The sequence below is a fragment of the Pseudonaja textilis genome, chromosome 1 (genome assembly GCF_049901715.1).
Source record: "Pseudonaja textilis isolate UNSWEBS1 chromosome 1, rPseTex1.2, whole genome shotgun sequence".
Lineage (NCBI taxonomy): Eukaryota > Metazoa > Chordata > Lepidosauria > Squamata > Elapidae > Pseudonaja > Pseudonaja textilis.
Window position 1 is genome coordinate 217,848,293 of NC_141990.1, and position 26,083 is coordinate 217,874,375.

General features: G+C 41.6%; 1 protein-coding gene across 1 annotated transcript in view; it reads left to right on the forward strand.

Moving 5' to 3' along the window:
• GYPC (glycophorin C (Gerbich blood group)) overlaps window positions 1-26,083 on the forward strand; it is a 52,160-nt gene that overhangs the window by 17,420 nt on the left and 8,657 nt on the right. The window contains exon 2 of the mRNA XM_026707926.2: window positions 20,798-20,848. Coding sequence (XP_026563711.1) covers window positions 20,798-20,848 — 51 coding nt within the window. The remainder of the gene's footprint in view (window positions 1-20,797; window positions 20,849-26,083) is intronic.

Here is a 26,083-nt window from a genome sequence, read left to right on the forward strand (position 1 = left end):
AACTAATTGGTGGACAGATTCCTAACATTACTGATCAAGGATGCTGATTAAGACCGTTCCCAAAAATGGATTGTATCAGTACCATGAGGTGAAGTATCATCTCCAATTAGATTCTGTTGGATTAGTTGCAGAGTGAAGCATCTCCACAAAATAAACTGGCATTTCTTTGCAATCGCCTTTGGATCATTTCTTCGGACTGAAACTGCATGTGCCATTTAAATTGTGGGACATTTGGTTTTGACAGGAAAGGATTCACCTCAGAGCCTGTATAGCTGGTTTCCCTTGTTGGGGACCAGGGATCCAGAGTTTTTCTCGCTTGGAGCACTTGGGGGTTTCCCTTGTTGGGGACCTTTAGATACTGTTTACCATATACACAGTTATACATATAGATATAGACATATGTCTATGCATATGGGTATGCACATATGTATGTATGTATGTATATTTTCTTACTCTCCTGGAGGAGCGTTCTACTTTCAACCGCAGGGGAAGGCACACCCCAAAGTACAAATATTAACAACAATAATCATCATCATAATAAATTTTTCAAAAAAGAAAATTTAAAATTAAAGTCAGAGGCAAGACAATCAGTCATCCACAATGGAAGGTGACAACTCTTTCCGCTCCAAGTCAAATAAGTCCCGAGATAAGCCAGTGGGCTTCAAAAAGGCCTCTAAGGCAGCGGATAAGGATGCCCATAGACAGCACCTAGCTTTGGGAAGGCAATTGCAGAAATGAGCCAGGGAGGCAGACAAGATGGCTATGACACAACAATCAGAACCCAAGCCCATTGATAGGGCCCTTGGACTTATCTACCCAGCCCAGGCAGGCTGTTTCTGGATAACCTCCCATAGACACATCTCCTCCAATGAGCACTGCCCGGCCAATCCCAGAGGCAACCTTCACCCCTACAGTCGCCGGCCTAAGACAGGAGGAGGGATTACCTGAGACTATCCCCATGGAAATGAGGCAATGGATGGAGATGGCGATTCAAAGGGGCATTGCAGCTAGAGTTCAGCAATCCATCAGGACCAGACGCTTCTTGGCCACTTCGGATACGGGATCCTGTCCACTGGATCCTTTGCGCATATCGGACAACATCAAACTCAGGTATTCCCCAATATTCCTAACATACCAGCCCAGGGTCTTCGTGAGGAGGTGGACTTTGAGGATCAGGATGTTCCCATGGAGGCAGGGTTGATCCATCAGATGAACTTGGGGTTGTCAGAGACTGACCCGCTAGAACGGGGAATGTCGGACGACGGCCTCATTCTGGACCAACCTACTTTTTCTGGCCTTTTTCGCCCGCACCTCTTTAAATCCTTACTGTTCAAGGCAAAGAACACCGCTACACTAGGCACATCAAACCCTCATCCATTGTCAACAGGGTCTCAGGACGAATCCGAGGATCCAATATTCTCACAACCGTCTAATGAGGCGGAAACTATTCCTGTCCCTCGTACGTTTGCTGAATTAGTACAAAATCAATGGGCATCAGCAGCATCATACCCAGCCCCAACAGGGTACAATAAACTATATTATAATTTGGCACCAGAGTTTTCAAATCTTCTCAAAACGCCAGAGGTGGATGAGCCCATTATGGCACTGGCCGCCTCTTCAACCTTTCCCAACGAGGCCGAGGAAGCCCTGAGACCGGAAGAAAAGGGAGCAGAGTTGGCACTCCGTAGGACGCACGTTTCTGACGCCTGGGCCATTAGGGCTGCTACAGCGGCATCCTTTTTTACACAGTCCTCCCTCCAATGGCTCTTCCACTTGAGGGATATATTGCCGGCCTCAAATGTCAGAGCCCACCAGGACATAGCTAAAATTATTGCAGCAGCAGAATTCTCAGCCGATGCCACATTTAATGCAGCCAAATTCTCATCTAGGGCCATAGCATCTCACGTATCAGCACGGAGACTGCTATGGCTCAGGCATTGGCAGGCATCCACCAATGCATAAATGCAAGTTGGCATCAGCCCCAATATCGGGGGATAAATTATTTGGCAGTGTCTTGGAGCCCCTCCTTATAGAGAATAGAAACAAGAAAAAAGTGCTTCCCCCTCTTTTTCGGAGGTCTGAAAACAGAACGCCCCAGTCGTTTCGAAGGGGTTCCTTTCGGCCCTACTATCAAGGGCCATACATTCCCAGAGAACATCAGGCTACAGGCCTAGTTTTAGACAGGATAGGCCTGAATCTTCCGATAGAGGTCAGTGGGGAGGCCAAAACAGAAGAAACCCCAGAGGCACTGGAGGGCGATTTTTTCATCGCCCCAAGTGAGTCCTTGACAGCAGTTCCCATTGGAAGGCGGCTAAAATGGTTTGCTGATCAATGGGACAGTTCCACCTCTGATGCGTGGGTCAAGGACACTATTAGGTTTGGTTTGGTGCTAGAGTTTCAATCCTCCCCCCCAAACTTTTTTGTTAGGAGCCCTAGGTCCACGGACCCCATTAAGAGGGTGTTGATGCAGGAGGCTATCAATCATCTTCTACATATTCGGGCCATTAGAGAGGTCCCATCTGAACAACGGGGTCAAGGCTGCTACTCTCTATTGTTTGTGGTCCCAAAGAGTTCAGGGGTCTGGAGGGCAATTCTGGACCTCAAACGTCTGAACAGATCATTGGTTTATCGAAAATTCAAGATGACTACTCTCCAGTCCATTCTGCTCAGCATCAGAGAGAACGATGTCCTGACCTCTATAGATCTCACAGAGGCTTATCTACATATACCAATTAGACCTGCTCACTACAAATATCTTAGATTTTGATATTGTGATCGGCACTACGAATATATTGCCCTACCATTCGGTCTAGCTTCGGCCCCAAGGACTTTTACCAAGGTCCTCGCGGCTTTGGCTGCCTCACTCAGGATCAAATCTATTCACTTACAATGTTATCTGGATGATATTTTAATTTTGTCATCTTCCAGACATCAAGCAAAATTGGATACCAAGATTACTCTGGAGACCCTTCAGGGTCATGGCTTTTCCATAAATTGGGATAAAAGCCATTTGATCCCCTCAACTAGGTTAGTTCATTTAGGGGCAGTGATAGATACCATGGAGGGCAAGGTCTTTCTCTCTCAGGACAGGTTAAACAGTATTCAGTCTTTGGCCAGAGAGATCAGAGCCTTAAAGAAGGTTTCCCTGGCAGTGCTGTCTCAGCTGTTAGGGAAACTGATTTCTTGTATTTCCATTGTGCCTTGGGCTCGATTCCATTCTATAGAGCTGCAATGGTTCCTGCTACCTTTCCAGCGATCCGGAAGAGCCACTTTCAACGTCTGGATAAAGGTACTGCCCAATGTTCTCTAATCGCTCCGCTGGTTGTTGGAAAAAGCAATTAAAAAGGGGTGTCCTTTCAAGGAACCTTACAGGGCAACGATTACAACCGATGCCAGCCTGGTAGGATGGGGAGCTCACTTCCAATCCCACACTGTGCAGGGAATTTGGACTATTTCCAAACAATCACAAAGCATCAACCCGTTGGAGCTGCGAGCAGTTCACCGGGCCTTACGCAGTTACCTCTTTTCTAATCACGCCAAGTTCTGGTCTTGACAGACAATATCACAACCAAGGCCCACATAAACAGAGAGGGGGGTACCCATTCCAAACTTCTGATGCTGGAGACGGCCAAGTTGTTCAAGTGGGCCGAGGCCAATCTGTTTTCACTCAAGGCAGAACACATAGCAGGGGCCTTAAACACACAAGCAGACTGGCTCAGCAGGGCCTCAATAGATCAGGCAGAGTGGAGCATACACCCATCTGTCTTCCAGGAAGCAGTGCAGAGGTTTGGGCAACCAGTGATCGATCTATTTGCCTCTCCTCTCAACAGCCAATTGCCCCAGTATATTTCAAGGTCCCCGACTCAGGGTGCAGAGGCCATCAATGCCCTGCAATGTCAGTGGCCTCCCGGACTTCTAAATGCATTTCCTCCACTCCTGGTAATACCCAGGTTGATCCAGAAGTAATTGGAGGAACGAGCGGAATTGATATTGGTCGCCCTTTACTGGCCCAGGCGAATGTGGTTCGCAGATTTACAGGACCTGTCGAGAGAACAACCTTGGAAAATTCCACTGTCGAAGATTTCCCTCTCCCAAGGGCCGATACTTCACCCGAACCCACAGTGGCTCAGTCTAGCTGTATGGAGGTTGAGCGGAGCCGTTTAAGGGCCCAACAGATTTCAGAGGATGCTGTTGCCACCATTCAAGCATCCAGACGGTCTTCAACAAATTGTATGTACGAGGCCACATGGTCCGCCTTCTGTCGCTGGTGCCAGGGGTCTAAGATCGACCCAACTGCCCCATCACTACAACAATTATTGGCCTTTTTACAGGAGGGGTTGACCAAGGGCCTATCTCCAAATACTTTACACAGACAGGTGGTGGCTTGGTGATAGCCTGGGGTGACCTCCGGTCCATAACGCATCATCCACATGTCCGCAGCTCTCTTAAGGGTGCTGCAAACTTACGACCTCCTATAATTCACTGCTATCCCACCTGGGACCTCAACAAGGTGTTAACCGCACTTACAACTGGCCCGTTCGAGTCTTTAAGAACCAATAGTCTTAAATTCCTGACATATAAGGTGGCCTTCCTAATTGTTATCACATTAGCTAGGAAAATTTCCAAATTGGCGGCATTGTCAATGAGAAAGGACCTGTGCATGTTTCATGCGGACAGAGTGATTTTCTGATTGGATCCATCGTTTGCTCCTAAAATAAATTCAGCCTTCCACAGAGCACAAGAGTTGGTGCCTCCAAATTTTTTTTGTCTGAATCCATCTCATAGACTGGAGCATCAATGACATCGACTTGACGTTCGAAGGGCCTTAAGCATCTATCTAGACTGTACGGCGGCATTTCGAAAATCTGAGGCTCTATTCCTATCCTTCAACCCATCCACTTTAGGGCAAAAGGTGTTGGTGACAACCATCAGTAGATGGTTGAGAGCCACCATAGCTAAAAGTTACGAATGCCAGTCCATCTCAGTTCCTAAGGGCATTGCAGCCCACTCAACAAGGAGTGCGACAACATCAGCAGCATGGGCCACACAGGCTTCCATAGGTGAAATTTGCAGAGCGGCAACTTGGGCTTCACCATCTCCCTTTGTCAGAAATTACAAAATTGATGTCTAGGCCTCAGCGGATGCTTCATTTGGCAGAAGAGTCCTGCAGAGGGTCCACAGAGTTTAGGAGTGGATTTCGATCCAGACGGAGTCCCTCCCTAAGGACAGGCCAAGCTTTGGTATGTCCCACCTCTGGATGCTCTGAACAGCTCATGGGAGAAAGGGCGTTGGTACTTACCTGATTCGTCCGTTCTCTGTGAGCTGTGAAGAGCATCCAGCCCCACCCATTTCTTTCCGTCTGGTGGGGTTCCGTTCCAGTCAGGGATCTTGATTAGATAATGAGTCCCGGACTTTGGCATTCAGTCTTCGCAAAACTGGGGGACGCTGAGGAGGTGTCCCATGGAAGAGGAGCATCCTGGAGTTTTAAGCCCAGCCTTTCCAGAAGAGACTGAAGCACCTCCACTTCTGGATGCTCTTCACAGCTCACAGAGAACAGGCGTATCAGGTAAGTACCGACGCCCTTTCGCATGTTTTAATATAGGCCTTAATTTGGGGGGGAGGGGCTTAATTTCATTTCATGCCTATAAAACATGCTGGGACTTCCTATTGGGGGAGGCCATATTGTTGGAGAAACAGGGTATTAAAAAGAGGTAGGTATTTGATTACCCAGTCATATTCCCTAGCCAAAGACCATCACTCTAGACAGCCCTGATTCAGGCTTAAATCGGTTAAATCCATTCCTGCTACATTACAATTAAGAAAAATAATCTCTCTAAAATATGCAATTTTATGTATACATCTTTCTTTTTTGTAGGCTTTTTTATTTTTGGGGAAACTAAACTGCAAAACATTAGAAAAATAAATAGTTCAAATGATAACCATGTTCCAAAGTGTGTTTGTGTAAGTCCATGAAGTCAAAATTAGATTAGTAAGTTCTAAAACATGGCCCAAATAAATGACTATTTTTAGCACTTCTTATTACTGATTTGTAGCTGGCTTTAAATATTTTATTGTTCAGCTACATTGTAAAAACATGTCATGGTCCTGCATTTTATGTAATTTAATTGACTTGAGTTTTCATGGCATATTGAGCCACAAAATAGCCAACTATAGTTAAACTAGCATGTTGTATGAACTCAGCCTCTGTGATTATTTATCATTTGGTGTATTATGTGAGCCTAGAAAAAGGGTTGAGTAAAGCATAGTTAAATTACTAATGAAGAAGCATGTCAGGAAGACACATTTCATGAAATCCTAGCATTAGATCGCTTTAATATTAAATGTGTACTTCCCACAAGTTTTATACTGAAACACAATGCTCAGCAAATTAAATCAACCTGGTGTGCACTGGGCATATTGAAATTGTAAATCCAGACTATTATATGACCATATAGTGGCCACTGTCCAAAAATCATAGTCCCAATAAATCAAAGGATAGTAGAAGAAGGGATAAATGGTAAAAGAAGGGATAAAAGCTTGTGTGTAAATATAGAGCATGACAATGCACAAACTTGTAAATTATTATCAATATGTGTATGAATGAATAGTGGTCCCATTTTGTAGTACAATAATGGCCTTTTATTGTAGTTCCCAGAATTTAATTTCTGGACTAGGTTAACTGGTAGATCCTTAGTTAGAGCCAAACTACATCTGAATGTAGAGGGGAAAATGATTACCAGGAAAGGGACATGTTATAGGTGCATAAAACTATAAATGCTATGTAGCCATATCTTCCCCTCTTGTAATAATACTAAAGAGAAGGACAGTTTAAGGCCTCAGGTTGACATATTCTCCCTCCAAATATCTTTACTGTTTTATTCCAAGAGCTTTTAGTTCAACATTCCTTCTTAACCATCTGAATTTTATTTCAGGATTTTCTATTCCTTAAATATTGTTTAAGAATATATAAGAAAAAGAGCTAGCTAGATCTAACCAAGAATTGAATGGCAAGAAACTGTACATCATACCTGTTAGGGAAAATTCATAGTTCTACTTAAGTTATAGCAACTAATTGTCCCTAATTCAATCTACAGCACAAGCCTCTTGCTCATTTCCCTCCGCAGCTTCATCTAGGGTTCCTGGGTATCCTAGATTTTCCTGATGTAATACTCCGTTTAAAGTTGCCCTCTGTTGGAAGAATTGTCTAGTCCATATCCAGGTAAAGATAAGCAGAGATAAGAAGAAAATAGCAGAGGTCTAACATTGTTCAGCAACAGTTTAGAGACACATATCAAACTGAACAAGAACACAGGTCATCGTTTTTATGGTATTCATATATATGGCATTTCTATTTTAAATTATATTAATAAATTAAAACTGGAATTATATATAAAAATTAGCATGTGCAACTATTTCTTTGCTTCTGTAACTTTGCTTTTCCCCATGAACTGAATTTTTTTTCTTCCCCATAGCTTCTTAATCTTTTCATCCATTTGTGGATGGGTGTGGGTGTGTGCAAGATAGGGGTGTAGGATGAGACAAGGATGATTGTGGCTAAACTATTATGCTAGTTAGAAACAAATCAAGCCTTAAGGCTTCAGAAGCATCTGATTCTTCTGGTCACAGACTTGTGATTGACCCAAGGGCTTATAATGATCTTGAATGAATGCTTATTTGCTGTGCTTCCTGTCTGAATAAAGGCATGATGGATGAGGCTTCAGTGAAGGAAACATCTAAGATCCGACAGAGAAAGGATATGTGAGGATGGTTTAAATGAGAAGTAGCCTAAGGGGAACATTTTTCCTTTTTTTCATGGAGGCTTAGCCTTTCTAGAAAGAGAAGGGCAGTGTTTTCTATCTTGTGCTCTTAACAGCATTACTCAGACAGGGATTCAACCCCTATGTTACGCTTGCAGACTCTCTGCTAACCAACTCTAGTCAGTAACTGAGTGGATGAAATTATGAATTCCACATGTCTGCTTAGTGGTATTGCTTTTCAGCAAAGCCATATCTTAAATCAGTGAGGTAGTGTGCACTAAGCACATTCTGCCCTTGCACCTCCTTTAAAAAAAAAAGTGCGTAGACCAGTGCAATGACTTACATATCCTGACAGCTGCCTGGAGGTGACCAATCGGCATATGTAGAGGTGAAACAGTAGCTTGCTTGTCTGAAGCGTGACATGACTATTTTTGTCAGATGGGTAATTGTCGCTATCACCAGGGCACATCTGCTGCACATGTCCTGTAATTAAAGATCATGCTGATTATTAATTCCACCAGAGCTCCTCCACACACAGATTAACTTTTTGATAGTGCATGTTAAAAGAAAGAAATAAAACCAGCCATTGTTAAATTAGAACATGGAGAATGAAAGTAGAAAAGCCATAGGAGTGTCTCAATAATTATGTCTGCTTTAAGTAGATAGTATTTTCCACATATGCATTTCAGCAAAGTAATAGAATCTAATAAGAATGGTATTGACCAGATATTGGTTTGCTGTGATGACACAACTTCTCTCATTACTAGCATGAAGACATAAGGGTCAAGCAGAAAACCATATCTTAGATAGGTTGAACTACTTTATTTGGACTGGCCCAGTGGCACATAACTACTGGTTTGTATTGCAGAAAGTAGAAATATACCCTGGGCAATTTTTCTGACCTGTTTTTTAGTGGGTTTTTTTATGGATTGAGGGTGAAGACTGGGACAGGAAGTTTCCCAAAAGCAAACTTTTCCCCAGTTCTCCCCACCCTTTTCCCCCAATCCATTTTTCAGGCTGTTTGAAGCCTTGAGGGTGAATGGTGGTAATGAGAATGAGAGACTCCCTCAAACCACCCCAGAAACCTGATCAGATGAGATGTAGAGAAACCTAAGATGGTGACATTAGATTTAATTCAGAATTGCACGTAGTTAGGAGGAGGTAGCAGGTCTGAAAGATCCTTGAAAAGGCCTCCATTAGAATGTTTAATGTCCCTATCTCTTACCTTATCCCAGCTTTACTGGGTAGACAAGTTGATGATTTATTATACACCAATGACAGCACTAGATCTGAGTTGTTCATGACATTGTACCTTATCAGCGGGGAAATCTTGGTGCATATATCAGGGTTCCATGCCATAAAATAGCACAGGATTGGGAAGCTGCAATTTACAATTGTGCCATCAAAACATCAAGCAAGAAAGTCCACGGAGGAATCTTAATCATGAATGCCAACAAATAGAGAAAATAATAGGAAAGGGAATTTGAAAGATCTTTTTAAGATTCTCAGAGGAATCTCAGAAGAATTTACAGCTAACAATATAATAAGAATAATCATGGAAGAGGCATCTGTTAGAGGTATTTGAAATAAAAGGAAGAGGAAAATACTGTACTAAAATGGGATTGTAGTATCACAGAAACCTCTATAGAAAAAATGTATTTCGGACTTGGGTGCATTAGAAAATAATGGACAACAAGCAATAAGTCATGTGTGAAATAGGAAATAGTGCACCCGGTGCATTGAATTGTTTAAAGATGTACGTGAAGATGCAACTAGCATCAGCAGAAATCTGCATGAAAAAACATAGGATAAGGCACAAATTACAAAATCATTGCGCAAATTCTTTATGCAAGTACATTTTGTTTAAGAACTTTCGAAGAAGAATAGATCCCGACATAATACAGGCAGGTTTCAGAAAAGGCAGAAGAATTCAGAGTTCAAATGGCTAATTTTAGATAGATAAGGGAGAGAGTATGAATATTTAAGAAGGAGGCTAACCTTTGTTTATTAACTATAGCAAGGTATGTTAATAGCTGATGCAAACATGTGTAAATGTGTGAATATTTTAAGACTAATCGCTGTGCTGATTATTCTTTGTGATAAACAAGAAATTTCTATAGGAACTGTTAAGAATATTGAGAAACTAAGGGATTTTGAAGAGGAAAGGGAGTTAAACACGGATGCATGCTATCATTTTATCTGTTTGACTTATGAGAGTGGAATCAAAATCTGAGTTCAAAATATTAATACTTTGAGATATGTGGATGACACTTTTATTAGCTGGAAGTAAAGAGGATTTAAAGAGTTTATAATAAAAGTAAAAAGAGGATACAAAAAAGGTTTAAAGTTAAATATTAAGAAGACAAACATAATCTCAACCTGCATGATTACTGAACTTAACACTGACAAAAAGAAGTGAAAATTAATAAACATTAATAACATTGTTAATAAGTTGAGGTGTGGGGCTCAAGAATAAATAGATATGGATAGGGCACTGGTATAGTTAAGAGAGTTAATCTAGGCAAGATAGCAATGACATTATTGAAAGAAGATAATGAATAATATATTTTTGATAAAGATAAAACAATAAAAATAATGGTCTTCAGCTATAAAAAAAGCTGAAGATGTAGAAAAAAGAAAAAACACCATATTTTCAAATGTGGAATATAAGAAAAATCAGTCCAGAATCTAGTATACTGTAAATGTTCCCTGGAATAGGGAATAGAAACTCATGCATTCTGAGCATAAAACATGTGATGTGAGATGGAAAAGAGATCAGGTAGGTAAACATGATCAAAAAAGTGGTCTTAAGAGCTAGAAGCTATTGTGAGAGATGTCAAAATAGTAGGTATTAACATACACCCTTTCCTCTTCAAAATCCCTTGGTTTGTCAGTATTCTTACAGTTCTTACAGAAATACAATCCCTGATGCTATTCAAACCCAGTTTGATATCTGTCAGTGGTTAAAAAACGCTGAACCTTGTCAGCTGGAAAAACTGGCACCCTGGGTTCTGTGCTGTGTGACAGGGTGAGTTCCATTACTTGCCCCAGCTCCTGCCTACCTAGTAGTTCGGAAGCATGCAAATGCAAGTAGATAAATAGGTACCATTTCAGTGGGAAGATTGAACAGCATTCTGTGTACCTCGGTGTATAGTCTTGCTGGTCACATGATCATGGAAAGGTCTTTGGACAACTCTGGCTACCTCAGAGTTGAGGACTGCCTCCCAGAGTTGGACTTGACTAGATAGGGGAAACTTTTACCTTTAACATCAATATCAATACCAAGTATGAAAAAAAATCTGGAAAACAAAATCAGGCAATGCCCTCTACCTGCCTATTTAGCAAAAATCTAAAATTTATCAAGTAATTTGAAACACCTTGAAATTTGCCCAATATTTTTCAACTGTTGTCCAATTCCAGAAATGGATGAACTGAGTTTCGAATATTTACAAAAACAAAACCGTAGGATCTATCTATACAGCCATCTTGAAGAGACAAATGGTCATGATGATAATTTATTTTCCAAGTCAAGTATCATTTTTTTCTAATAATTAAAAACTAACTTTAAAAGCAATGAAATTAATATACACTATTTATCATATATATATATGTATGTATGTATGTATGTATGTATGTATGTATGTATGTATATATATATATATATCGTGTTTCTCATAAAATAAGGCCGAGTCTTATATTTTTTTGAGCCCCGAAAAAATGGCTAGGCCGTCTTTTCGGGGGTGACTTAGTTCCCCTCCTTGCATCCTCATCTAAAGCTCCCTGCGGGCAGCTTCACCACCAGCTGCTCCTAACAGGTGATCATGGCGAAGCGCAGAGAGCTCCCTACTCCCACCAAACACCTTTGCTGCAGACCCAAGACCTTTGGCACCCGCCGCTGTTGCTTTCCCTTCTGCCCATTCCGCCACCACGTTTGGAGCTGCCGCTTCCGTGTTTGGAGTGCCGCCGCCATTTGGAGCACCGCCATCATGTTTGGATCTGCCACTTCCACATTTGGAGCTGCCGCCGTGTTTGGAGTGGCAGCGGTGCTCCAAATGGCGGTGGTGGTCCACAAACAGTGGCAGTGCTCCAAACGCGGAAGCAGCAGCTCCAAACGCGGCAGCAGCTCCAAATGCAGACATGGCAACTCCAAACAGCGGCAGTGCTCCAAACACCGGTGGGGTTCCAAACGTGGAAGCGGCAGCTCCAAACGCAGCGGCAGCTCCAAATGCAGAAGCGGCAGCTCCAAACGGCAGCGGTGCTCCAAACAGCAGTGGTGCTCCAAACGGGGAAGTGGCAGCTTCAAACGCGGCGGTGGCATGGGCAGAAGGGAAATCAACAGCGGCGGGCACTGAAGGTCTTGGGTCTGCTGCAAAGGTGCTTGGCAGGAGTAGGGAGCTCTCTGCGCTCTGCCATGATCGCCCATTAGGAGCAGCTGGTGGCGAGGAATTGCTGCCCGTGGGGCGCTCCTAACAGCAAGTCCCCCCGCCCTTCCCCCCATTTTGCATGTTTTAAAATAGCCCTAAGTTTTGGGGGAGGGGCTTAATTTCATTTTATGCCTAGAAAACATGCTGGGTCTTCCTATTGGGGGAGGTCACATTGTTGGAGAAATACAATATATACTATATAGGCATGTGTGAGCTTCTGCTTCCTTTTTTCTGCATTCAACCCCCCAAAGATTACGCTACCAACATTCAGTGCAAAATTAAAATGTCAGAGGCTTGATTATTTTTGCTTTCATGTAATGTTTGTGTCCTTAAAATAAACCACAAATATCAGAGCTAATCATTAACTTAATCCAGAAATAATGGACTGTTAAATTCTAAATTAGAAAAGAAATCTGTCCTAAAAAAAAGCAGAAGCATCTATTAGTTTCTAAAACATAGTTTATAACTAGTGTCTTATTTCATTTTCTGTTTTAAAGCAATAAGTATATACACAGAAATATATCCCCAAGTAAAATATACCATGCCAAAGACGTTCAATATTATTCTCCAAATAAGAAAATCATATAGCAGACTCTGTGAAAATGATTGTTGAACAACTTTCCCTAACTCTAGAAAAGTCAGAAAGAATATTTGCTTGTTAATACCTACTCAATGAACTTGGTACAATAGTAGCATAATCCAGAAGAAATCAATTTATGACCCAACAACACTAACTAAATTCAGTGGCCAATGTGGATTGTCCAGTACTTCAAATTTGTATCTCAGATTGAAACTCAATAGATCTTTCATTGTCTCCCCCAATATAATGGGGGCATTCTTTACTGGTAATGTGAAGATTAGCCTAATATGAATTTGCTTTGATTCTTGAATTGTGACTAGTGAACAGTGAAAATATAAGAGAAATCCGTAATAGCATAAGGACAACAGTAGGAGGTAGGTCACAGATGCTGAAGTAGACTTGAAACATTCAGGGTTTGTTGAACACTTCTCAAATTTTTCAGAAGTAGTGCAGACTTGAAGATCCATTTTTACCCATCCATTACACTTGCTAGCCATGGGCTGGCTCATTTGGAACTATTCCTGTTGCTTTGGCTTTCACTATTTTAGTTTTCCAAGTTGATACTCGTAGTATAATAAATGCACAATCTTTCAGCAAGAAGTTAGATCAAAGTAAATTTCATTGCTACGGGTTTCAATCTTCTTGTCTATTTCCGTGGTGCTGGTGTATATCCAAGAAGCCACTCACAAACAATATATGGGTGACTGGTTATAAGTCTCCTTGGTATTAGAGGAATTCTTGGAGGAGAGAAACTTTGAAAATAGTAATTCAGGATAAATATCTTCTAATGCTAAGCTCTATTTCATCAATGAGGCAGGTATTCAACAAGATGAGGAATATACACATCTCTTATCTGTTAGTTGTTTTAATTTTATTTGGGGGGTTAGTTTGAGAATCAGCTATTTTTCCACAGTAACAAAGATCCTGTCATATTACACTCACGCTTCTAGATATCTTTGCGAAGGAAATCTACTTCACTAACACTGGGAAACACACCATACAATTTCAGTTTAAGTAGATAGAGGAGATACAGACGCTAGGAGAGCACAATCTATTCTTCCAGAAGCCTGGGATGAAGATACAGCCTTGCTGTTTTCTTTTAAGATAATAAGGGTGTTTTTGTTTATACCTATCTTCAAAGGACAGGGAAACTACAGAAAGATAAAGCTCTCGGGGGATGTAAACCTGCAAGCCTCCTCTGGATTGTACAGTTTTGTTTTGGAGATGCAAATTAGCCCATAGAATTAAGCAAAAGTTTAAAACTTCCCTAAGTATTCTTATGGTATTGGACAGTAAATCAAGAAGGATGTGGTGCCACTCCACAGCAATGCTTGAGGTAAAGAGTGAGTTCTACAAGCAGTGCCAATTTTTAGACTATCATATTGTTTTTGTATCCATTTGTGTGTGTGTATGGTTGTGGTGACCAATGCAGTGACATTCTCCCCCTTATGATTTTTAATATTTTCTAGTTCTTTCTATGCTGCTGCTTACACCTAGTTTTCTACTAATCATTTTGGTATCATAAAGTATCATTTGTGATTGGGTAATCATTTTTAACAAGGCATGATTTTCTTGTGGGAGATGAAGCCTGAGAGGCATCATCTCTTTATATCTTCTGTTCCACTGATTAGGACTAGAGATAATAAAGCAAGTATCTGCACCACTTTTTTCTAATTGGAAGATTGTTAATGTTCAAATGAAAGAAAAGCATATACCTCTTCCCCCTATGATAAGAACAGATGGCGCAAATGTGCAGGCTTTGCAAGGGAGCATATAACATAACCTAATACATTTTATTAGTTGTTTTGGAAATCAGTCATTTCTTTTGATGTACATTATTTGGGCTTGGTTCTATCCACTTCTATGTGTCCTGCTAAATATAGTCCCGAATGAATGAATGAATGAATGAAAGAATTCCAAGTAGGGTTGCCTCCACATTTTCTCAACAAGACAGTAAGGTGGTTGCAACAGGGTGCAAAATGTCACTTACAATTCATAATTTGTAATGACTTGAATTAGAAGTGAGACGGAAGAGAAAAGAGTCTTAGCAATTGGGGAATTTTACATAAGAAGGATACCTAGCAGTAGTAACAGAACAGGAACAGATGGAAGAGAATGCTCCAATGAATCTGGTAAAATAGTTAATGGCCAAGATAGTTGGAAGAAGTTAATAGCTGCTGGGGGGTTTACGTATACAGTAGATGCACCAAAATACTGCTAAGGAAACATAGTAATTGCAAATCGATTTTCATTCCCTAGGAGAAATTGGATTGAGGCTGTCTGCTGTAATCTTAGTCTGCATATATAAGTATTTCTCCCCCATTCTTTAATCAATTAGTTATAACTTTGTCAAGTTTTGTTTTTATATTCTCAGATGTATAGGTTAGTAGCGGGGTCTGCTTTTCATAACTGCAGGCTCCAGAAAGAATGTTCATTTTGAAGCATTAGGCAGAATGACTCCTGAAAAAAAAGTAGAAGCCCCATCAAAGAGATCTTATTGTATCCAGAGAGAATCTCCATTTTTTTATGCTGCTGGAGATAAATCGATCCTATATTTTAGCTGAATAAAGTGAAAGGATGTATGAGTGTGCCCATTTTGCATTTAAACCACATTTTCCATTAATGTCAAACAAATTCATTTCTCTGATCTCCAATAGAAAGCTAAAACCACGTGGTTGGCTCCAAAAGACATCATTTGAAAATCCATGATATACTGTAATCATGGTACTTCAAAAGAAGAGAAGATAAAGTAAAATTAAGATATCCAAAGTTCCCCTTTGCATTCTGTTGCATAGTTCAAGGGTATAGAAAGTATGATGTGATATCAAAACAACTAAGTAGATTGCAGTCAAATGACATTTTTGCCTGATAAGTTTTACTAAGTCATCAGAATACATCTAGCAATGAAATTAAGAGGAAAAAGATAAGGGGTTTTGAAGTCAAATATTGTAAGTGTATTAAAAATGCAGGCCATATTTCCAGTTTTCTTTTGCTTACAGAAAATACTTTATCACTGCATACATCAATATTATTTACTGGAAGATAACAGTCAAAAAGAAGCCTTTGGCAATATATCAGAAGTCTTTTTTCCTGGGTTTTTTTTTAAAGTAATTTCTCTCTGTAATCTTTGGCTCTTCTCTTTCTTCATACCTACTAGTGTCTCCTGTTGCTGCTTTCATTTTATCCAAAGCAACTTCTCCCATTTATCTACCACCACCTTGCTGATTTTATTTAGAACTTGCAACATCTGAAAAAAGGGGTTCATAATGAGAATTGCATTTGAATTTAGCCCTTTACGCAGTGTCTTCCAAATCTTGGATTTGAATGCTTCACTTGGGTACCCATGGAAGAATATCCTTGGACCTGTTTATGATACTTTATAGCATCCAAAGGCCAATCAAACAAGGAAGAGTATTGAAGGTCACCGGGTTTCATCAGGATTGGCATGTATAAGTATGAGTTGTAAACAAGGAACTACTGTTTTGATGTTGTTTTCCTGACCTCAATATTTTTCCATATTGTCATCTAAACAAAAGAGCATCTGTGCTCTTGAACTATATACCAAATTGCATCCTCTCACTTGGATCAGTAAGCAATGGTATTGCATGGATAATGGTACCATTGCAGTTGTTTTTTCTTTGATTTTAGAATGCATTAAGAAAACTCTTAATCCCTAGGTTAATTAACCTCTTTTATTTTTAGACAAGCCCATTGTTATATTGTAGGCAGCAGGAATAAACCCCGGGCAATTTCAAAGTATTTTAATGCCAAAGGTGGGTTGCTCAGATTATAGGGAGTACATTAACATAATGAATTTAATTCATCAAACTTCTCACAGTTTAACTGTGTTGCTTTTGTGGAGAAACAGTCCACAAATATCCAGAATCTATAATTTCACTAGGTACAAATGCAATTAAATATTTGCATCTGAATGCAATTTGAGATCTAATCTAAATGAGGAATACCAGGCCTTTAATGTTTTGATTATAGGGCAGCTAGGATATTTCACAGCTTTTTTCTCATCCCCTTTAATTTCATCTTTTTAAGAAAATACATTTGAAGTCACCTATTGGTGTGGTTCAGTTGCCCCCTCTAAACTTCTCATTATCATAATTGTAATAATTATAATTATTCCTATTATTTGGCATACATATGAACACCATATTGTTCTGTCTACCTGTACGGTTGTTGTTTTTTTAAACAACCGTACAGGTAATCCTCAATTTATGGCCACAGTTGGGATCCAAATTTCCAATCAACAAGTGACCAGACCTCATTATAATGACCACTTTTACCTCAGCCATGATTCAACTCACACGGTTGCAGGATTGAATCCCACTTCCCCAAATAGCATTTTTTTGGCAAAAACAGGCAAAAAAACATTCCAAATCATGACTGTGACATGATGCAACCAGCCATAAATGCAAACTGGTTGCCAGACATCTGCATTGTGATCATGTGACTTGAGATAATGTAATAGTTGTAAGTTCAAATTTAGATTGTAAGTGTGTTCCTCCCCCCTCCCAGATGATTGGTAATTCAAACTATTGTTAAGCAAATGTTTGTAATCATGGACTATTGTTTAGTATTAGTTTTGGAATCGCTAAGGCAATGGGTTCTTCTAGGAGAATTGTGAAGTTGCTGATGTTGCTCCAATTATTAATTTGGGGATCAAATTCAGTACAAGTATTCAAACAAGTAATTAATGAAGGGTTAACCTACTGAGCTTAACAGGCAGTTTCAACAAATATCTGTAATATTGGGTGGAAATATTGCATAAATGTCTAATAGAACATTTGCAGGCTTTCTCCTCTAAATAAACTTACCTTAGGACATTTCACACAAGATGCCAAGTCCAATCTATGTTTGCCATTGAGTATGCAACCAATTGTGTTTGCCATTGAGTGTGCAGCCAATTATGTCTTCTAGCATCACAAACCAAATATCTCATGGTCATTATGTTTGTGAAGTATGTTTTCACCTCTTCATTCAAAACATCTTTGCTACGCTCCAGGAATGTAATAGGGAGAAGTGGTCCTTGGTAATTTCTTTGGCACTATAAGTGTATAGTTTGAGATTAAAAGTGAACAATGGAATTAAATTAGTGTTTTCTAATGAAGGTCAGGTATTGAAAGAATAAAAGCATACAAAAAAGAGAAAGTAGGTTGCAACAGTGTAAGAAATGTATTTTATCACTTAAACTTAACATTTTCTAAATACAGACATGCTACATTTACTTTAAGACACAGGGATGTCTTGTTTTGCTTCCCACCCTCCTGTTTTTGTTGTGTAGATTGGGAGCTGTTATTGTAAAGGTAGCTATGTTGCCAGAATTCAAAATCTAAGCGATCAATGGGTTGGATAAAAAGGTGGCCGTTTGTTACACGAAACAAGTCAGTAGTTGGAAAACATACCTTCTGTTCTGGTACTACATGCAAAGCATAATTGGTAGGCCAAATTCCATGCATGTTTTTACATGGACACATTTGATATAAACACCGACCTCTACTTAGAAGAGAGAGAGAAGAAAGTGTTCCAGAGGTGGTATTCAGCAGGTTCTGACCTCCAGTTCTGGAGGACCGGTAGTGGAAATTTTGAGTAGTTCGGAGAACCAGCAAATACCACCTCTGACTGGCCCCACCCCCACCTGCCTCCCAAGTCCCAGTTGATTGGCTGGGTCTTCTTTTGTTGCCCTGTACAGGAGAATGGAGCTGGAAAGTAGGTTAATGGGGTGGGGAGGGAATGGTATTTTGTAATAACCTTCCCCCAGGAATGGGGAGGAAATGGAGATTTTACAGTGTCCTTCCCCTGCCACACCCACCAGTGTCCTTCCCCTGCCTTTATTATTTTTATAAATAACTCAAATAGGCAGTGAACCTACTTAAATACTCCTTCCTCCTTTTTTTTTCACCATAACAATAGCCCCATGAGGTGGGCTAGTCACCTAGCTGGCTTTCAGGACTAAGGTGGGATTAGAACTCACAATCTCCTGGTTTCTAGGCCAGCACCTTAACCTTTAGACAGAAACTGACTTTCTATTCAGACAGAATTACAAGAAAATCTAAAGATTAATACTTCAGTTTGCTTTTTCCCCTCCTCTCCAGTATCAATATCAATCTCTCCAAAAAGTTAGCTTTCTAATAAATGGACATTTTGTGACTGGCCACACTCACCATGACATCTGTTTTAGAACAGTGACCCCCAATGACAGTCTTTTGTGAGTGCGCCAATGAGAGGCCCCTGGCCCTAGCAGATTGTTTTCCCCTGTTGCACAGGAATCAAGAAGCTTTCATCAAAAGGTAGCTATCTGTAGTTCTAGTTGCAACCATGGCAGTGATCCCATTTTTCAAATACAGTTTTCTTCAAGTAAAGGAATTTTAATTGTGGCTATCACAGCAAAAAGAAAACGGAGGTCTAAGGGAATGAAAGGCTCTCAATTTACTGATGCATTAAGTATCCTATTACTATGTGAGATAGGAAAGAAAAAGGGGATTGTCTGAAATTTTCTCCCTTCCTTTGCTGTAAAGGCTTTTTTGCTTTTTATTAGCTTGGGTTTCCCCTTCCCCATGAAAACTATAATTAAGGTTGAGATCTCATGCTTAAATTTGTTTTTAGGCACTAATAACTCTCTTAAACCAATTTCTTATCACAGATTCTTAACAAGGGCCATAGTTGGATTTTTCATATACTTTGAAAATTGTGAAATTATCTACTCTGGCATTATTATAATCCAGTAGAGAGTGTAATTGGGGTTCTGAGAGCCAAATGCTCCTCTGGTGTAAAATGAAGACAAAGAAAGAAGCAGAGCCTCTGGAGCTGCTTACATCAAATGACCCAGATATGCATCTTCTTCACTGCTTTTCCACAATCAATTGAGGGAGGATTGTTCAATTGCAGATGGCTTATCTGCAGTTGGAGGGTTTCATTTCAAACTGAGGGGAACTCAGAAGTTTGAGTGCTCTGCTAATAAACAAAACTTGAATAGGGAATTGGAAAGCTGTGGTGAAGGAAAAGTCTCAAGAGGTTTCCTTAACATAGCCCAATTCAGAAGTTTCCCCCTCACTCCAAGTGCCTAGAAGTATGCACAGGGGAATGTTGAATGCACTCCCATTCAACCCTACTTTCTCAGCCACTTCCTTCTTTATTTATTTGGCTTGTCAATTGCTTACAAGATAATAGAGGTATAAGTAAAAATGTAGTTATTAATACATGGATACATATAAGAAAAATAAAAGAAATGAAAGAAACAATAGAACAGAGAAGGTAGGCACGTTGGTGCGCTTATGCCAGTCCTCATAGCCCTTCAGGAATTGTGTTTTGTGGAAGCTGCCTCTATTCTCTGTACTCAACATTCCTGTCATGCTGTCACTATGTGAGAAATAAAGCTTGCAGGTTGATTGTTGTTAGAAATGCCTTCAAGAATTTGGTGTGTGGGACTTGCTTTCTTTCCCAGACAAGTATATCCATTTAGTATATTGAATCTATAAATACTATAAATCATAGGTCAGCAACCCAGAGACCAAGGGATATATATCATGTCCCTACCATGTGTTTCAGCCCTCCAAAATTACAATGGGGTGGCTCAAAATGCCAAAAACTAAAATTATCAGGGAAATCATAGTATTAAAATCCTGTCACTGTTCAGTTCTTTTCAGATTCAAATTCATAATTGCATCCACATTTTTTTTCCTGCAAAGTTTTCTAATATTTCATAGGAGTTTTCTTGAGTTGCAAAGCAATTGTTTAATAAATGTTTTCTTGGGTTGCAGAGTTACTGCGTCAATATAGCAGTATTTTTCCCCTCTCCATGTGGTATAATATTGTACAACTTCAATGTTTTTAATAAGGTGTTTTTTTTTTTAAAAAAAAAAAAACCCTGCTCTTCGCCATTCCAATCTTTCGCATTCTTAGATTCACAGGAAAACCTGAAAGGAAGGGGTAAAAAAAATCCTTGCTCTATTCTGTATAGAGTAGCTGTGATTATTTTATTACTTGAAATCTCCTGTCTAATTAAATTTTGTGTATTTTATTTCTAGGTGCAAATATTGGAAGCTCTCCGACAAGCACAGATATTGCAGTCATTGGAGGTAAGAATACAGTATTACTTGAACAAAGACTATATTTCATCAAACAGTTTTTTGGAAGAAGTGAAACAAGATTTTCCATCCTTAATCAAAACAAAAAGTATCCTCCACAGGTTTTTTTTTTTCCTAAGAAAAATTAATGGTATATTGCTATGTAGTTCTATCAGTAGAGTGGGGGATGAGTTCACTGGCACCCCCCTTTCTATAACCTTATCACCGAACCTTGCTACCATCCCCACATTATAGGAAAAAGGATAAAATAGACACCTGCTTCCACAAAACCATCTCCTTGTATGATATTGGTAGCTTCCACATAAAACTGAAAGCAGGTATGCAGGTGAAAGATATATTCTCTAGTTTTCTGTTACATCTATATGAACACTTAAAGTTTCCCCACATACAGGTTGTAGTTAAATTCATGAAGACATGAAAGAGAAGAGCAATAATTCAGCTTTCAGACTACTACAGAACAAATTGAGAAGTGCCACTGTAATACAGAAGCTCATCTAAGACACCATGATAAATTTTATATTCCAAAATATTGCCAAACTACCCCCTTAAAAAAATGGAATGTTTCAGATGCCATATCTATCTATCTGTCTGTCTGTTTGTCTGTCTGTCTATCCTCATATATCAGTAGAGAGATTAGGAAGCAAAAATCCTTTGAAATTACCTATTGCAAGTAATGGAATGAACAAGAGAGAAAACATTGTTGGAAACATAATCAGAATGCTATATGCAGCCCTTCTTCTCTTAAGCTCTCCGAAAGATACAGGTATTATGTCATGCTCCGTGTACACAACCACGAGACCCCGTATAGAATAACATTTGGCTACCGTTATTTGAAGAGTCCCTGTAAGGATGAAGGTGATCACATGATGGGTATCTTGTGATCAATATAATCAAAAGGTCGTTTGAACGTAGATGTAATAGATTCTCAATTCACACCATTTATAATATGGGTCTTAATATATATGCTTCTGCCCTCACCAGAAGAATGGATACCAGCAAGGAGATTTGGAAAAGATTTTGATAATTACATCCCTGAATCTCACTGAGAAACACAGGTTATGTGAAAAAGGCATTTAATCAAGATGAGAGCTGGAGAAAACCAGCCAGTAGTGTAAAATAAATTAAGACTGGTGACTTTTTTAAAAAAAAAAAAACGCTTGTAGATGGGGCAGCTGAAAAGCAAAACTAATAAAAGAAGGACAAGACAATGTAGACAAACAATTGGCTGGGCAATTTTTTTTTTTTAAAAAGAGATAAGATGGTCTAGAGAAGATGGAGGTGGCAATGAAAAAAAAAATCAATCATTTTGCTGAAAAGCATTCAGTCTAGTCATATGAAAACCTCGGGAACAGGATGTGCTAATATCCTCCAGTGTTCTCCTCCATGCTGCAGCAAGAGCCCAGGATGGGTAGACTCCTTCTTATGACGTCATTAAGCTGCGTCTGTACTTTTATATATAAAAAGCCAGCCCCCAGGAGAATCCCCAGCTTTGACTCAGCTTCTTTAAGTCACAAGCTGTGTCTCTGAAAGCGTTAGCATTTTATTCAGTGAATTTCTACAGAAGCTTCCCTTGCTTCAATCAGCTCCCGGGGATCTGGGCAGCCGCAACTTCAGGAGAGCGGGGCTCCGTTCTCCTGCAACGTTGGGATAAACATTTTCCCAAGCGCTGCTAGGCAAGCAGGGAAACGTCTGAGACCTTCCCCATAGCCGCAGTTTGTCCAGTTGTAAAACTGATCAACAAACTGATAACAGAGCCAGCCAGCTGATCATGTGGGAGGATCTCTTCCTTCTCTGGCTGATCTGATTGTTCAGGGCTTGCAATAGCCTAAGGAGCGAAATTCACTTCTCGGAGCTATCAACGAGCAGTGGCCATCTTTGAGTGCAGTCTCTTCAGACACGAGGTGGCCTGGCGGCCATTTTCAGGGCTCCAAAGACCCAACTCCACCCTCTGCCATCCTTAAGCACTTTTGAGAGCCATTCTCTCAACGCTTGAGCCTTGCTTATTTAAAATGGATCAGGACAGTGCTCATGCAGAGCTCCCCCCCCCCCCTGCCAGTGGAACAGGCCGTCCAACCCACTAAAAGGAAAAGACGCAGACAACGTACTGCTCAGAGGGAAGTGGCTGCAAAAATCAGAGCTAAGGCTCTAGCCCCTAAGAAGACAACTCAGGCTGAGTTGAAGGCAGAGAAACGCAGACATGCAGCTCTAGAGAGACAATTTAACAAGACTATTCAACAAATGAGAGGGCAACTGCAACAGGTTTCCCAGCCAGCCGAACATCAGGGTTTCCAGAGGGAACCCCCCCAGGGAGGGGAAGTAGTTCATGGAGCCTTTGGACCCCCTCCTCTGGTCTGGTCCCCTGAGGCATTTGAGGAACAACCTCAGGATCTCAGCAGGTCTGGGCCATATTTCCAGCAAACATCTGGGCCCTATGACCCCTCTCTTCCCTCCAGAGCTCAGGCCTCCCAAATCAGGCCGGAAGCCACCTTCACGAAGCCCACTGCAGCTGGCCTTCGGCCCTCCACTACCTTTGATAACAGGCCCAGGGAGATCCAAGATGTTGTTTTCTTAGCCATTAGGCAGGGATTGGCTGAAGGTTTTCAACAGATTCTTCGGCCTCTGGAAAGGTTCAGGCCCTTCTCCCTTCTCAGTCTATGGCTTCCTTACCTCCGCAACGAGATTTCCACAGACCCCAAGACCCCAGGGTCCATTCATCACAGGCAGAATGAGAGGAGTATGAAGGGGAAGAGGGTGCCTCCCCATCTGAACCCAGTTGCTCCTCTCGTTCAGAGCGCGAAGAGGGCGAAATCTATGATCGCAATCTTTCAGAGGAAGATCAGCCAGATCAGCCCTCCTCTGCATTAGTCTTTAAACCAGCCCTCTTTAAACCCCTGCTTAGCAAGGCCCTGGTCACTGCCAAGCTGTCACCTGAGGAAGCAGCACCTGAACCACAAGGGAACCCTCCAGGCAAGGAGGCTCGCTATTCTCCAAGCCAGTAGTAGACACGGAGGTTTTGCCTTCTCTCCTTTTGTTTCTCGACATGGTCAAGGAGCAGTGCGCTTCCCCTTCAGCAGGTCCTTGTCCATCATCTTTGGACAAACAGTTCTACAATGTCAGCACATCCCTAGCCAACGCCCTTGCAGTGTCCTCAGTAGACACTCCAGTTGTGGCATCATTCTCCTCTTCTGGCACTCCCATCGAGCCAGAGGATGTCCTTAAACCAGAGGACAAGCATTCCGAACAGACCCTCAAGCGCAACCACCAAGCAGCTGCGTGGGCTGTTCGGGCTTTGACTGCTGCATCGTTTTTCACGAGGGCATCTCTATGAGGGCTGCACCAACTGCAGGATCAACTGCCTGCCTCTGACCTCAGATCTCATCAGGACCTTAACAAAATTATAGCAGTGGCAGAATTCACTGCAGATGCCACCCTCAATTCCGCTAAATCTGCATCAAGGGCCATGGCATCTTCGGTGGCTGCAAGAAGGCTTCTGTGGCTCCAAAATTGGCAGGCAGAGTCACGCCGCAAATGGAAGCTGGCCTCTGCCCCCTGCGCGGGAGACAAGCTTTTCGGTGAGGGTCTATCCTTGACCTAAAATTTCTCAATCAATTTGTCAAACACAGGTGATTTAAAATGCAGACACTGCATTCTATCTTAGAGAGCGTTCGGGAGGGCGACCTCCTCTTTTCCACTGGTCTCACGGAGGCTTACCTCCACATCCCCATCTGGCCTCATCATCTCCAGTTTCTCCGTTTCTGTTACCAGAATGCCCACTTCCAGTATCGAGCCCTTCCCTTCGGCCTCTCATCGGCTCCAAGGGTCTTCACAAAGATTCTAGCAGCACTGGTAGCTTCACTCCGTTCTGTTCCAGTGAGGATCCAATGCTACTTGGATGACATGTTGATACTGTCCTCCTCCATCCACTCAGCCTATCGGGACTTAAAAATTACCCTGTCTTGCCTCCAAAGCCACCAACACCAAGAAGAGCCATCTCTCACCCATGACCAAACTGCTACACTTGGGAGCAGTCATCGTCATGACTGCCAGGTTTTCCTGTCTCCAGATGGTGGAAAAAGCCTTGCAGAGATCATCAGCCAGATTCAACAACAACAGACTGTTCCACTGTTGCTGCTGTTCAAACTACTGGGGAAGTTGGTCTCCTGTATCCCGTGGGCACGGCTTCACTCCCAGTTGCTCCAATGGTTCCTGCTCCCCTTTCAACGAGCAGGAACCAGCCACTCATCAATCAAGGTCCTGCTCTCTCAACAGGCCCGGCAGTCCCTCAATTGGTGGCTCTCCCCATCCCTCTGGAAGGGGCTCCAATTCAAGGAACCAGACAGGCTAGTAATCACCACAGATGCCAGCCTTCTGGGTTGGGGCTCCCATATGGAGGGTCAGATAGCTCAAGGGCTTTGGTCCAGATCAAACAGCACCCATCCCATAAATTGGTTAGAGTTCAGAGCTATCTCTCTGGCTCTCAAGCATTTCAGAGCCTCGGTGACCGGCTCCCATGTTCTCGTGTTGATGGACAATAGGGCCGCAAAGGCACACGTCAACAGACAGGGGGGAACGAGATCCAAGGCACTTATGAGGGAGGCAGAACATTTGGGGTTATGGGCAGAAAACACATGCTGTCGATCTCAGTGGATCACATTACCGGAGTCGACAATTCCCAAGCCAACTGGCTAAGCAAGAGTTTAGTCAACCAGGCAGAATGGTCCATTCCTCCATCCCTATTCAGGGATCTTTCCCTCAGATTCGGAACTCTGGAGATGGATCTTTTCTCCACTCCTCAAAATGCCCAAGTCAACAGATTCTTCACCAGATTTCCTTGCCAGGGAGCGGAGGGGACCAATGCTCTTTGTTGCAAATGGCCCATGGGTCTCCTCTACACCTTTCCCCCTCTTCCCATCATTCCAGCGGTCATATGGAAGCTGTTGGCGGAATGAGTGGAGCTAATCCTCCTGGCACCCTGTTGGCCAAGGAGGCCCTGGTTTGCAGACCTTGTCAACCTGTCTGTGGCTTCCCCTTGGAGGATCCCGGCCCATCTCATCTCCCTGCACCAAGGGGCCCTGTTCCATCAAAAGCCCCATGGCTGAAGCTGACCATGTGGCGCTTGAGCGGCAGCAGCCAAGGGAGGCTAATCTCCCAGAAGGGGTTATCCTCACCATCCAGGCATCTCGCAAACCTTCTATGAGGCGCCTCTATGATGCCACTGGAGGGTTT